The 15835-nt window shown below is 42.6% G+C and overlaps 1 protein-coding gene across 5 annotated transcripts in view; it reads right to left on the bottom strand.

Moving 5' to 3' along the window:
• Positions 1–15835, bottom strand: part of LOC135205091 (solute carrier family 15 member 2-like) — an 83695-nt gene that overhangs the window by 4248 nt on the left and 63612 nt on the right. For all 5 annotated transcript variants that reach the window (XM_064235391.1, XM_064235390.1, XM_064235392.1 and 2 more), the window contains 7 exons: positions 11843–12013; positions 11499–11624; positions 10358–10498; positions 9884–9987; positions 6978–7127; positions 6608–6737; positions 6174–6302 (listed from right to left, as the gene is read on the bottom strand). In XM_064235391.1, coding sequence (XP_064091461.1) covers positions 6174–6302; positions 6608–6737; positions 6978–7127; positions 9884–9987; positions 10358–10498; positions 11499–11624; positions 11843–12013 — 951 coding nt within the window. The remainder of the gene's footprint in view (positions 1–6173; positions 6303–6607; positions 6738–6977; positions 7128–9883; positions 9988–10357; positions 10499–11498; positions 11625–11842; positions 12014–15835) is intronic.

Genomic DNA, 15835 nt, shown 5'->3' with positions numbered 1-15835 from the left:
AGCTCTCACTGGACAGAGAGACCTCTCTATCTCTCTGCCTACGAGGTTAGATAGACCTTTTACTTCAAAGCTTCTGGGCAATGGTTTTGACGGGTTTTCGTTCTTCGCCGAGAAACATTGTCTGGAACGAACAGATGGCAGCATCTCCTTTGAACCCCACTGTGGAATCTAGAGCGTGCAATTCACTCGTCCTCTTGGCTGTAGCGAGAGACAACAGGAATAAGCATTTCCTAGTGACGTCGCGGAAGGAAGCCAGATGTAAAGGCTCGAATTTATCCGATGAAAGGAATTTCAGGACCACGTCCAGATTCCAACTAGGTGTTCTAGGAGTTGCTGCTTTTGAAGTTTCAAAGGATCTAATTAGATCGTGTAGATCTTTGTTGTCTGCAATATCTAGCCCTCGATTTCTAAATACTGAAGACAGCATACTTCTGTATCCCTTTATTGTTGAGACAGATAGGTGTGATTCCTCTCTCAGAAAGAGGAGGAAATCGGCAATATTCACTATAGAGGTACTGGAGGAGGACAGCTTTTGACTCTTACACCACCTCCTAAAGACTTCCCACTTCGATTGGTATACTCTTCTCGTCGAAGCTCTGCGGGCTCTAGCGATAGAGCCCGCAGCCTTGCGAGAAAAGCCCCTCGCTCTGACAAGTCTTTCGATAGTCGAAAGGCAGTCAGAGCGAGACCTGGGAGGTTGTGATGAAACCTCTCGAAGTGGGGTTGTCTGAGTAGATCTGGTCTGTTTGGAAGAGATCTGGGGAAGTCCACTATCCACTCCAGTACCTCCGTGAACCATTCCTGGGCTGGCCAAAATGGGGCTATTAGTGTCAACTTCGTGTTCTTTGACGCTACGAACTTCCTGAGCACTGCCCCCAGGATCTTGAAACGGGGAAAGGCGTATGCGTCCACACCCGACCAATCCAGGAGAAACGCGTCTATTGCGAAGGCTCTCGGATCTTCCACTAGAGAGCAAAAGATCTCTATTCTTTTGGAGAGGAACGTCGCAAAACAGGTCTATGTGAGGTCTCCCCCACAGGGACCAAAGACTTCGACACACTTCTTCGTGTAGAGTCCATTCTGTGGGAAGGACCTGATTCCTCCTGCTCAGTCTGTCCGCTTCACATTCTTTATCTTGAACAAATCTTGTGAGGAGAGTTATGCCTCTTTCTTCTGTCCAGGTTAACAGGTGTCTTGTTAACTGAAAGAGGGAGAAAGAGTGCGTGCCTCCTTGCTTGCGTATGTAAGCCAGAGCCGTGGTGTTGTCCGAGTTTATCTGTATCACCCCGCCTCGACTATCTCTTCGAAGAACTTTAAGGCTAGGTGTATGGCCACTAGTTCCTTGCAATTGATGTGCCAGGACACCTGTTCCTTTGTCCAGGTGCCTGACACCTCCCTTGCTCCTAGCGTCGCTCCCCATCCCGACTCCGAAGCGTCGGAATATAACACTTGGTCTGGGTTCTGCAGGGCAAGCGATACGCCTTCGTTCTTTTGAAGAGGAAGGATCCACCACTTCAAATGATCTTTTACCTCTTGTGGAAGCGGGAAGATGTCCGAGAGTTGTCCCGTCTTCCAACTCCACACCCCTTTCAGGAAAAACTGAAGAGGGCGAAGGTGAAGCCTCCCCAGAGAGAAGAACTTTTCTAGTGAGGACAGGGTCCCTAAAAGGCTCAGATAATCCCTCGCTGAACTGTTCTTTCTCTCTAAGAAGCTAGAGATTTTCGACAAACCTGGAGTGATTCTTTCTCGCGAAGGAAATACTCGAAAACCCCGAGAATCCATCTGAATCCCCAGATAGACCAAGCTCTGGCTGGGGATCAGCTGCGACTTCTCGAGGTTCACGAGTAATCCCAGCGATTCTATCATGTTCCTTGTTACTGATAAGTCCTCCAAGCACTGAATCTCCGACTTGGCCCTGATCAGCCAGCGTCCAAGTAGAGGGAGATGTTTATTCCCCTCTAGGTGAAGCCATCTTGCCACATTCGCCATCAGGTTGGTGAATACTTGCGGAGCTGTAGACAGACCGAAGCACAGAGCCCTGAATTGAAAAATCTTGTCTCCTATTACCAAACCGAAGATATTTCTTTGACAAATGGTGAATGGGAACGTGGAAATACGCATCTTGCAAGTCCAGAGAGACCATCCAATCTCCTGGACGAAGAGCCGACATTACTTGAAGCGGACGTTCCCTATGCGAAACTTCTTTTTCTGAACAAAGCGATTCAGAGCGCTTACGGTCCAGAAACTGGTCTCCACCCCCCCATGCCTTTGGTACTAGAAAAAGGCGATTGTAAAATCCCGGGGAGTGTGGATCCTGCACAAGTTCGATGGCCTCCTTTTCCCACATTTGTTCCACCATTTGAAGGAGAGTCTTTCTCATTACAGGGTCTCTGTACCTCACTGACAGTTCCCGAGGCGTAGATGTTAGGGAGGGATGTCCGGTCGAATGGGCATTACATATCCTTTCTTTAGGACCGACACTGACCAAGGGGTCGGCTCCCCTTTTTGCCCATACTCCTGCAAAGTTCAGGAGTCTGGCGCCCACTGGTGCTTGAAGGAGCAACAAGTCATTTGGTTTTCTTGAAAGGCCTAAAGGAAGACCTTCCTCTCTTGTCAGAGCTCTTCTTTTCTGGCAGGGGACGAGCCGCTGCACCTCCACGAAAGGGCTGCTGAGGAGGACGAGAGTCCTTCTTAATCGCCGACACTACAGGGCGTCCTTTCTTGGACGTTTGTGTTAGTAGGTCCTGTGTCGCCTTCTCAGTTAGCGAGCGAGATATATCCTTCACTAAACTGAGAAGGGAAAACGATGATCCGAACAGAGGGGCTGAACAACAATAAAGCAGTCCTCTGGCTCGGAGAAACCCCTTTTGATATTTAGGGATCCATATACTGATCTCTTCTTCAGGAGACCAGCACCAAAAAGGGAAGCCATTTCTCCCGAACCGTCCTGTACTGCCTTGTCCATGCAAGACAGGACGCTATGGAGAATCTCTGGGCTTTTAAGAAACTCCGGATCTTTAGATTTGTTGGCCAGAACTCCGAGTGACCAATCCAGAAAGTTGAACACCTCTAAAGTGACAAAAAGTCCCTTTAGAAAGTGGTTCAACTCCGAAGTGCTCCACGTCGATCTGACCGATCCTAAGGAGTGACGACTAGAGGCCTCCACTAAATTGGAAAAGTCCGCATCTGCCGAGGCAGGCAGAGAAAGACCCATAGTCTCTCCTGTCCCATACCAAATACTTCTCTTTCCATGTAGTTTGGAAGGAGGCATGCAGAATACCGTCTTTCCCAACTCTTTCTTCTTGTCCATCCAAGAATCTAAAGAATGGAGTGCCTTCTTCATAGATATTGCAGGCTTCATTTTCAGGAAAGGCCGAAGATTTTGCCGTAGCCAAGCTCGAAAAGAGAGAACGAGGAGAAGGAGGAGCCGCCGGACTTAGAGAGTCTCCAAACTCTTGTAGCAGTAATGAGGCTAAGACCTTATAACTCGAGAGTCCCTCATTTGCAGGAGGTTCGTCATCAGACAAATCGTCTAAACCTCGATCAGACGAAGGAGAAAGCTCACGTTTGGAGGGAGAGTCCTTCCAAGACCTCCTACGATCTGAAGGAGAGGAGCTCCTATTTGGAGAAGAGTCATAAATTCCAGGAACGAGTCCCCGACTCCTGCCTCCTGGCTCTTGACTCTTGCCTCCTGACTCCTGCCTCCTGACTCCTGCCTCCTGCCTCCTGACTCCTGACTCCTGACTCCTGCCTCCTGACTCCTGCCTCCTGACTCCTGACTCCTGCCTCCTGACTCCTGCCTCCTGCCTCCTGCCTCCTGACTGACTCCTGACTCCTGACTCCTGACTCCTGACTCCTGACTCCTGACTCCTGACTCCTGCCTCTTGGCTCCTGACTCCTGCCTCTTGCCTCCTGGCTCTTGCCTCCTGGCTCTTGCCTCCTGGCTCCTGCCTCCTGCCTGGATGACTCCACACTCCTGGCTCTTGCCTCCTGCCTCCTGGTTGACTCCTCACTCCTGGCTCTTGGCTCCTGCCTCCTGGGTGACTCCTCACTCCTGGCCGGTGCCAAGACGTCTTGAATAGGTTCATCCAGGTTCGTACAGGAACCTCACCTCGAGTAGGAGGATTGATCCTGGCGGCAGATACCTCCATACGTCTGGAGGATCTTTTGATCGGAAGGGAAGAGTCTTTCCTTCTAGGAGGCTCCTTTGACAGAACTCCTACAAAAGACGAAATCTGCTCTTGCATAGCCATCATGAACCTCTTCGTAACCTCCTCTTTATCCTCTTCGGGAGGAGGGGAAGGAGGAGGGGAGGAGTCCATAGCCTCCACCTCCTGCCTCCTTCTCACTCTGGTTGAAAGAATGGCTCTTCGGCCGCCTTCTTCACTCCCGAAGGAGACTCCTCAGGGGAAGCTTTTCCCTGGGCTCGAATCAATCGTCGGAAGCCTTCCAACTCCTCTTGAGTGGTCGAGATCGATCTGAATCCCTCCAATCACGTCTCGGAGATGAAGATCCCGACGACGAAAAACACTCACGCAGGACGCTTTTACAATAGCGATCCTTGGCAGTCTGGGGTGTCACAGAAACCGCCGAAGGGACACCTGATCGGTGGGGATTCTCCACAACCTCCTTTCGGTTTTCGACATTCCTTCTCTCTGGGCATGTGAGCTTGGAAGAGGTCTAGACCTAGGAGCGTTGCTGAGCCGACCAGATGCCCCCTCCACTACACTGGGGACACTCATATCACTGTCACTGAAAAATCACTAGCCTTACCTTGTATGGCAGCCATTTTGTTTTCCATCAACTTGAAGGCTGCTTTTAGATCCGCAAGTTCTTTCGCTGAATCTACAGGTTCTGCAATAGGAGAAGGGGCTGCAATGGAAGGAGAAGTAGCAATACTTACCCTTGGGGAAGATCCCAAGCTAGGAATTAGTTCAGATCTCGAACTACTTAAACTTCTATAAGAAGCCTTCCTCACTCTTTCTCTCTCTAACTTTTTCAAATAATTAGTTAGATTCTTCCATTCGTTCTCACTCAAAATTCTCACATTCCTTGCAAGTATTAGTAAAAGAAAATTCATACTCCCTGCAACCCTTGCATACAGTGTGAAGGGTCTACCGAAGCTTTCGGCAACCTCACCTTACAGCCTACATTCACACAACGTCTCACAACCATTCCAGAGTCAGACATTTTTAAAGAAAAATCCAAAATCAAGTCCACAAAACAGTCCACAAAAGCGTATGCCAATCCAACAATCCAGATACGTCACCAAAAGTCGGTCAAGAAGATCAATTGCCGGTGAAAAAAGAAAAACCAATCGAGAGGAACCAACAACAATGTTGATGGCCCGGGCGACAGAAGAATTCTGATTAGAAAACGGGAATGGTTCCTAGTCCTGCCACCCAGGGCAGGGCGGTAGATCACCTGACCTACCGGTAGCGTGTGCCGCGAAATTTGAAATTCTGTCGGAGACGACGGAGTCTATAGCTAAGTATATATCTGGCAGGGAAGTTGAATGTATAAAAAGGTGTAATAATCAAGCGACAATGAAATACTGGCAAGAGGAACAAATCCGCCGGACATCATAAAATAAAACTGTCCCTAAATGAAACTAGAATGACATTAAAATATCGGAAGAATCATAAAAGTTGGCGTGGTTTGCAAGATGTTTTTGACGTCATAAAATAAAACTGTCCCTAAATGAAACTAGAATGACATTAAAATATCAGAAGAATCATAAAAATTGGCGTGGTTTGCAAGATGTTTCTGAAGAATTTTCATTAACACATACAAGCTCACCATGACCAATCTGCAGTTCTTGATAATTATGGATGAATGTAAAAGCAAACTGTACATTCACTAGATTTATAAGTCCAAGGTACAAAAAGGTATAGCTAGTAAAACTTCATCAAAGTTATTAATGTCCATTGAAGAATAGAATTTTACTGAAAATATTGCTTAACATCTATCAATTTATTTCTTAACTTCATTACTATATGTATATACTTGTGTACTTTCAATTTAATACAGGTACTTCTGTACAAGTATAGCCATGACAACAAAATTCCATGAAGTGTGAAACTGTTAAGGAAAACCATACTGTACTAGGCTAAATAGACATGGCATCCCTTGTAATGAAATCTGAAGACAATTATAAAAAAAATGAACCTTACCTGCGTAAAGGAAAACTCCAAACCAGTAATGGAGAACATGACCTCCGATATCGTAATGATCAAATACTGTGGGATCAGCCAAAGCATATGGACTGAATTCTCTTCAGTTATTTGATATACAGTCACGGTCTGCAAAATAAATATATGTATTTCAGACATTATTTATAGTTCTTAAGCACCCTCAAACCATCAGCTTTTGTCAAAACACTATTTCCCAAAAATTATTATGCACAAAATTTCTAAACGGTTAAAATGACTTGGTGTTCTATAATTTTTATATTGGTTTGAGGATTATAATTTAAGTTCAGTCTTCTATATTAGAGAAAAACACACTAACTCGTCTTATAATAGTTTAGGGGCAAACTTTAACCAATGACTATAGTACATAATTGTTATATACGCACAATGAATCTACATAATTGTTATATACGTACAGCATTTTCCCCTTTTACTAAGGGTTTCTCAACCAAGAAATTGTAGACGCCACCAAATTTAACAGTAATTTCACCAATAGGCTCTTTTTCATGCTCACCAAGTTTGGTAGTTGGCAAGAACACATCATACCTGATAAACAGAGGAGAAATACATAATGATAGAAATACAATATATTGATCATAATACGAGCACTGCCTGAAAGCACAAATTACCACTCGACTATTATGCAAATTCTTGGCTACATTTTCATATTTGACCAAAATATCCGCAGATAACGTAAAGTAAATATCAACATAAGACATCAACAATGAGGACTTGAAGGTAGTTAATTCAAAATAAAGAAATAGCACATAATTCTAGTCAACTTACGTTCCAGGCTCAATAGTTTGGAACTTGGTGCCTGATATATGACCTTGATCAGAATTAGAGATGTAGAAGTTGTAAGACAGTGAATCCTCCGGCAACTTCAAGAGTACGGAAGAATTGAAGGGTATGCTGGGGTCTAGGTTGAACAGCATTCTGAGGAGATCGAAGTCTTTAGTCTACATGACTACTTTATTTTAAATTTAGGATATACCGACTGCTTAAAGCAGTTTCACTTTTGCCTTTGTTTTGCTGATATACCAAGTGCAGAAGTCCAAAGCTCGTTTACATTGCATCAGTGCCGAACCACATTGTCCGTTCCGTTCTCCAACTAGATGAATATTCTTATACAAGTGTTCTAAAACAATCTTATACATTTTTTATACCCAACCAAATTGCTCTGACTTTGCTTTCCAGAGATATGGCAACATTTGTTCAAAATCTCTCAAAAATAACATTAGTGTAACGAAACTTATGACAATCATTTGTGATTTCATAATTAATTAATATGTATAATTAATTAATAAGTATAATAAGTAGAGTATAGGGCTTAATTTTTCCAAAAGTTCTGAAAAATTGACTTGAAGATATGGAGGAAGGGAGATGCTAATGTAAAGTCTGCTAGGTATTAACCCTCTTACACCGATTAGACGTATTAAACGTCGAGTAAAAATGTCTCCCGTATGCCGATTGGACGTATCATACGTCGGCTCAAAAAAGTTTTTTTAAAAATTTGCGGAAAAATACTTATAGGCCTACCAGCCGAAAACTTTTGAATCACGCGCCTTGGGGGATACTGGGAGTTCACGGATCAAGGCGTTGTTTTGTTTACAATCGCTACGCAAGCGTGCAAGCGCGAATTTCTTTCTTATCGCACTAAAAAGTATCAGTGACACATCTCAAAAATTATTTCGTCACTTTGACATAATTTTTGCACCATTTTAAATTATCTTTTACATAAAGTATTATATATGAAAATGTGCGCAATTTTATGTAAAATACAACAAAAAAATACTCATGATTGTAGCTTTTATCAGTTTTGAAATATTTTCATATAAATAACGATAAGTGCAAAAATTTCAACCTTCAGTCAACTTTGACTCTACCGAAATGGTCGAGAAACGCAATTGTAAGCTAAAGTTTTTATATTATAGTAATATTCAATCATTCGCCTTCATTTTGCAACAAATTGGACGTCTCTAGCACAATATTTCGATTTATGGTGAATTTATGAAAAAACTTTTTCCTTACGTTCGTGCAATAACTCTTCCGATAAATTTTTTCGTGCGATTGTCCTAATGTTTGCACCCTTTTAAATTAGCTGTTACATAAAGTTTTATATATCTAAATGTGTGCAATTTCATGCACAATACAACAAAAAACAACCCATGGTTGTAGCTTTTATCAGTTTTGAAATATTTTCATATAAATAACGTTAAGTGCAAAAATTTCAACTTTCGGTCAACTTTGACTCTACCGAAATGGTCGAAAAACGCAATTGTAAGCTAAAACTCTTATATTCTAGTAATATTCAATCATTTACCTTCATTTTGCAACGACTTGGAAGTCTCTAGCACAATATTTCGATTTATGGTGAATTTATGAAAAAACAAAAAACATTTTCCTTGCGTACGCGCGGTAACTCTTCCGAAAAAATCAGAATTTTTTTTGTGCGATTGTCGAAATGTTTGCACCATTTAAAATTAGCTGTTACATAAAGTTTTATATATGAAAATGTGCGCAATTTCATGTAGAATGCAACTAAAAATGATTGAAGGTTGTAGCTTTTCTCTTTTTTTGAAATATTTGCATATAAATCCCGATAAATAGAAAAAAAACCACGTTCGGTCACATTTAACTCTACCGAAATAGTTGAAAAACGCAATTGTAAGCTAAAACTCTTACGGCCTAGTAATATTCCGTCATTTTTCTTCATTTTGAAACAAATTTGAAGTCTCTAGAACAATATTGTGATTTATGGTGAATTTTTGAAAAATATATTTACCTTCACTCCGCGCGCCGATTCGCGGCCGCAAGTCTCCGAAATACGTACATCGCATTATCCTAATATTTGCTCCTTTTCATATTAGCTGTTTTATAGAGTTTCATATATCAAAATGTGCGCAAATTCATGAAGAATACAATAAAAAAAATAATTGAAGGTTGTAGCTTTTTCCATCTCCGAAATATGTGCATATAAAAAAATATATATATAAAAATTTCGACATTCGGTCAAATTTAACTCGTCCGAAATGGTCGAAATCTGCAATTCTAATCTAAAACTCTTACAGTATCGTAATATTCAATCATTTGTCTAAATTTTGAAACAAATTGGAAGTCTCTAGAACTATATTTAGAATTACGGTGAATTTTTGAAAATAACATTTTTTTACGTCCGCGCGTTACGAATTCGTACATCATTTTGTGATAATATTTTTCCAGTGTTGCTTTTATTGTTTTACTATGTATTATATATCAAAATGATTGCAATTTAGTGTACGATACAACGAAAAAAAAAGTAACTCGTTAGCTTTGACCGTTTTTTGCACAGCGTGATTTGAATAAAATTATCTATGAATTTTTTTTTTTGCTACCATATATCGCATTATTTTCATATGATAATGATATTATTTTTCATTTCTGATGATTGCATACTAAACTTCAGGCAATGAAAAAAAATGAGCCAAAAATGAACTCTTAATCTTCAAAACTAAGCGCGTTGTGATTTTTTGAAAAAATTATTTTTTTCGCTTCCGCGCTCACTCTAAACCGGCGCCGGCATACAGGAGAGGTTTTGATTTTTAGGGCTTCGGCGTAAGAGGGTTAAGACATCATGAATTTTAAAATTTCCAAAGGGATCAACAATTCACCTAAATTTGGTGAACAGTTAGTTTAACTAAATGAAACCTTACCTAACGCTAGGGTTTCCTGCTGTCGGTTTCTCATATTCATCCGGTGGGTTCACATTGACGATCATTGCTTTGTGGTCACTTGCTGTTATCATTGCAGTAAACGCCTACAAGAGAATCTTAAAATTAATGAACTAATAACTTTGGTAAGATTAAGTTATGGTTACTTTTTTTATAGCGCTTAACATACTGTATTTCTTCATCAAGAACTTCAGTTATTATTTCCAGACAAACACACATACAGAACACACAAACACTGTTTTGGGTAACATTTAGTATATTGTACTTCTTCAAGGGATGAAAACATTACTTCTAAACAAACACATACATACACACACACATCCAGACTCGCACAGACTTCCACCATCAGTGTATTTTCACACACTAACAAATAACATTTCATATCATTTAAACTCTTTCAAAAGCATCAAAGATGATAGGCATGTTTATGAATTTATCCGCACGAAAGCAACTGACCGTTTTGTCCACAACTTGAACGGTAATAGGACCTTCGTTGTATTCGGTCACTTCTCCACAGGCTGTTTTGTCAAATGAAATACTGACATGAAGATCATTTAGAATACTGCCTGGTCTATCCAGAGGCACGCTTTCATATTTCTGAAAAGACACAAAAACTGTTAAATTTTACTTGTAGAATTTATACAGTGAAAAAATCACCTCATTCTTCAACAGATTTACAAAGATGTAATAATTAAAAATCAAATAGCACCTCGGCAACCTTATTGTTCACAATACTTAGATTACAACAAGCTAGGATAACTACTTTCATGAATAAGTTCATCAACTTATACTCTCAATGAACATTACACCTCCACTACTAAGCTTGCAGATAAACCTCGAAAATAAACTGCCATTAACAACTATCCAAGTCAAACATCTTACGATATAAAGATCATCTCATTCGTATAACATAAAACATACAAACTAATTACCAAATCATGAAAATAAGCATTATTGCTTACACATCGTTTCGTAATTTCTGCATTTACAACACATTTTTTTAAAATATCTAGAAGTTTTGCACATCATAAACTGAATATGAAGGCAAGTTTCTCATCTCAGTGATAACCTTTAATATTTAACCAATAAAATGTATTTATTGCACAGTTTTTTTATTCATATCCGAAATTTGGGCTTATCCACTGAATATGGTGGTAGCTTCCATTTGCGGACTGTTGCTAATTCAAAAGAAGACATTATATATTGGTAACAAACTAGTGGCAGTGTTTAATGTCATTCATGCTAAATATATACCTCAGAAGAGAGGTACTAATACAGTATAGTGCCTTGAACACTATAGACACCATTACTAGTATCTATCTTTCACTTTTTATTTGTTCCTTTTGGTCTCATCTTGCTAATGTATCAAACTTCGTATCTTACAACTCTCAATTATTATTTAAGGACAACTTCTCCAGGTGAACCCTCAGATACTCATCAAACCACTTTGCAACAACAATTAACTGACATGTATATGAACTAGCTGTTCAAGTCTAGAAATATAACTCATCAGTCAGGTTAAAATTATTTTCTTGTGATATAATTTGACCAAAATATATCTAACTTAACCATGAAACAACCATACGATTTCACTTGCCTTCTGCTCCATGCTAGTAAGGGTCACACTTTCATCCCATTCAGGTGAGAAGGTAACATCACAAGGCAAGGTGTTAATGAATGACAGTCTAGCTTCACCTTGCCCAACAGGAACTGGATACGTGCTCTGAAACGATAAACAAAGGCTTAATGCTTAACTTTACAGGGGCTAAAAAACTAAAATGAAATGATTCAATTACACAAAACTTTTTACATATAAAATTTGCAGCAGTTATTGTTTTTTTCACAACAGTTACAACAACGTGGCTTCTGTGGTTTGTAACTAACAGAAAATACTGTACGACAACTATGCACAAAATAGCTCTTCACGTGTTGAATATTTACCTCAAGCTTAAGTTCCAACATGCCCGACACCACAAAGGCAATGCCAGCTAAAAGACCTCCGACAAACATCCTAGGCAGTTGTCTCTTCAGTAGGTTACACTTGCCGAGCATAGGATATATGAACGAATCGAATATGGGGATCAGGATCAAAATCAGGACAGGGTTTACGACCTGGAAATGTGAAAAAAAAATTTTTGCATGAGCAAAAAGCCTTTTGGACTTTACAGATAAATGTTTCTTAAACACTATGTACTGTATGTATTGTGATTACCAACCTACCAATGAAAAAATGATATTGTTATGATACAATAAAGTTTGTTCATACTTACCTGGCAGATATATATATAGCTGTATTTTCTGAAGTCCGACAGAAATTCAAAAACTTCCGGCACACACAGTGGTCGGCCAGGTGGTTAGTACCCATTCCCGCCGCTGGGAGGCGGGTATCAGGAACCATTCCCATTTTCTATTCATAATTTTTATTTCCACTGTCCCCTGAGGGGAGGTGGGTGGGTACTTAATTATATATATCTGCCAGGTAAGTATGAACAAACTTTATTGTATCATAACAATATCATTTTGTTCATGAAACTTACCTGTCAGATATATATATAGCTGAATCCCACCGTTGGAGGTGGGAAGGGACAGAATAGAAGGATTTTGGGAAACAAATGCATGCAGATGATTTACATCTTGGTTCCACCTGTTAGCATTGCTGGCTTCGTGGTTATTGCCACGTAAGTCTGCTTGTGCTACTAGAGTTGCCAGCGAGGTAGAGACCTATATAGCTGGTGCACTCCAGATGATCTGTCAACAGGGGCGAGACCACGACGTGACTAGACCATATTGACCATACCATGAGGGCTAAGAAGTAAAATAAATATATATATAAAAATATTTCTGGGCTCAGCTCGTGTCGGCCTATGAAAGGATCCTTAATATCATTCTTTCTAGGCAAAATTAATCTAAATCTTACCAGAGAAAAACAAAATTAAGAAAATGTCAGTGAAACTGACTCGCTCACTCTATAAAAGAAGTGTCGGTATGAGAATAGGGGCGAGTGGGATCACTACCACGAGTCATTCACCATTTAGACCTTCTCCAAAATCCAAAATCCCCACTAGAGAGAGCTGATACTAACGGGTGTGCGGCCGCTACTGACTACTACTAAGGACGCCACGGACAGCAGCGCCCCTAGCGGTCATCCTTAATATTTAGCAGTACGCGTTGAACGCATTTTTCACGTGTGCCCTTTTTCTCGGATTTTTCACCACCTATTACCATGGAACGTGCTGCCATCGCATCGGCTAAGTTAAGTGCCTCATAAGTAGTATTTTACCGTATTTTAGTCTTCCAGGAACCAGTATTTTCCTTCTTATAGGTTTATACGGTTCCCCGGTCGGCTAGTGGCGGCGCCATGCTGCCTCATGTCTAGAATTCCCGGTCTTCCATACTGGGACTTCTTGTACTTATGGGCTTTCTATATCACGTTCATCGTTTTTTACATCGTATTTTTTGCTAGGTTAGCCCGCCTACCATCCTCTTAGTTTGGTTTTTAGGGCTATTCTGTTTTCTGGCCCAGCATCCCAGCTCTTGCTCTTCATCGGCTATCGCTGGCTCCGAGTAGTCCTCTGTTCCTCGGAACAGTTTGCCTCCTCCTGGGCCTCTTTTTCTTTTACTAAAAGTGTCTTTTCCACCTATTATGATGTAATTTTAGTTCCTTTTTGTTAGGGTGTTAGGCTAGCCTAGGTGCATGTCCCATGTATTGGTACAGCCTGGTTCACGTGGCCCTCCCTTGTTTGTGTTCCTATCGCGGCTTAGACCGCTGGCGGCCACGTGTTCCACCGCACCTACCCTTCCCCTTCCCGTCCCTACAGGTATAGGGAGGGGTCTGGTGGACCCCTTGTTGCTATGACAACCTCAGTAGCCTTCCTCCCTCCTTCTCTGAGGAGGCCAGGGGTCCCTCCACAGCTGGGGTTTAGGGCGACCGACGTGTTTCGGCACGGGTCTCCGAGCGGGTAGTTGTTGAGACGGGGAGGAGTAGGCCACCCCCCCTCTCTCTCTCCCCGCCCGCGTCACGCCGGAACCCCCCCTCCCATTGTTCAGTCCCACCTTTCTCCCACTGTAACGAACGGAGCCTCCGCTGCAAGCAGCCGGGGCCCCATTTGGTTATAGTTCGTCTGGCTCCGCCAGCGGGCGGGGTGGTCACTACTAGTGGTCTATTGCTTGCCTACTATATCCTGCCCTTTTTTCCCGCTACCGGAGGAGAGCTTGCTTCTTACCCGGGCACTCTTCTAGTAAGCGGGGAAAAGATTTATATATATATATATATTTCGTTATATATATAAGGATATACCCTAATTTTACGATGAATTTTAGTATTATCTAACTGTGTTATACCATCTCCGTCGTTCTCCGTCGTGGTTTCATAGCTCACCACCACACCTGGTTGGGTCATTTCTCTTGTCTCCGGCGTAGCCTTAGACAACAACCGCCTTGTTACCACACGTATTATGGCGGAGCTCTGGTTTAATCTAACTTTCATGCTCCGGCATGCAGCGGAGCAATTGTTAGGCTGTAAGTGTCCTGATACTATGTATCTTTCCACTTACAGGCTAATAACTGTCAGGTCCTGGGGGTGTAACGCAACGCTGTACGACCCCCTGCGCCCACGATGAGTGCAGGACCCACGCCCCGTGTGCCACGACCTACAACGCCATGATCGTCTGGCACCCAGAAGCCTGCACCATCTGCTATGACCTGGTCAGTCAGCTGGTGGGAGGGGTAAGTCGATATTAGACTTCTTTATCGTTTTACTAATAACACTTAGTCTTAACATTGTTTAAACCCCGTCCCCGCCGCTAGAAGCTTCATTTCGCCTTCTCCTTTCAGGCTGCCGCCGTGAAGGAAGTCGCCCTAGCAACCCTGAAGGCTTGGGTGGGCGGCTTCGGCAAGAACGCCGCCAAGGGCAGCCCATACAATCTTAGACAAGAAGCTGGCCACTTCAGATCTTCCCTGGCGGCAAGTCAACAGGATATGTTGACCCTATCTCTGCAGCCCCTCTCATCGCTTCTATCCAGCAAGAGGTGCAGCAGTCGTTAGGGCCGTGGCCACGCAGGAGACGGTCCCAGATGTCGCAACCCTGGACCTTAATATTGAGCCTATGGCGGTAGGTGCAGAGGATTTGTTAGTTGAGGTAGGTGTGTCGGGTGCCCAAGGTCTTTCCTTGGGCGCGTCCTGGATCTTCTCCTGTCCCTTCTTCTACAGCTTCTTTCCAAGGCTTTTCGGGATCGTGAGATCCCTGCCCGCTCTCCCGCTCTCTCTGTTACCCCAAAGGTGAAGGGACAGAGAGAACCGAAGATCCTCGTTAAGAAACGACTTCTAAAAAGTCGTCTTCGTCTTCTTCAGCTAAGAAGTCTTCGACTTCCTATGCTGACGCGGTGAAGGCTAAGCCGAGCTCCTCACACTCCAAGGACTCTAGAAGCAAGGCTTCTAAGGAGAAGGCTCGCGCTCTGTCTGAGCCAATGCTTCTCCGTGGCCTCCACCGCATCCACTCGGCAACGCCGGTTGGTTTTAGTAGCGGGACCGAGTACCTTTGATCCCACTGCCTTCTCAGCAGTGGTGATGCAACAGGTAGGAGAGATGGTCGGCTCACAGGTCTCCGCCCTCGAACCAAGTTCGAGCAGATGTTCGCGCAACTGTCGAACACTTTGAATCAGTCGGGCCCAGTCCATCCAAGATCTCTCTAACAGAGTTAGAGAGAATGAGAACCGAGTAGTCGGGCTTGCTCAGGTTCCTTACCCAGTCTCCCCAGTAGCAAGTGCTGGTATTCCCCAGCTACCTCCTTACGAGTCACTACCAGCCTTCTCCATGGATAACCCATGGGAGAGTAGCCGCTTACGCTCCGTTCAAGGACGGTATGATCTCTGTCCCGGAGTGTGGAACTCGAAGGATTGAGGACTTCGAGTTTTATCCTCCGGGATTGACGCAGCC

This window comes from Macrobrachium nipponense, chromosome 48 (genome assembly GCF_015104395.2).
Source record: "Macrobrachium nipponense isolate FS-2020 chromosome 48, ASM1510439v2, whole genome shotgun sequence".
Taxonomy (NCBI): domain Eukaryota; kingdom Metazoa; phylum Arthropoda; class Malacostraca; order Decapoda; family Palaemonidae; genus Macrobrachium; species Macrobrachium nipponense.
The sequence above is the reverse complement of the archived record's forward strand: the minus strand, read 5'-3'. Positions and strand labels throughout refer to the sequence as shown.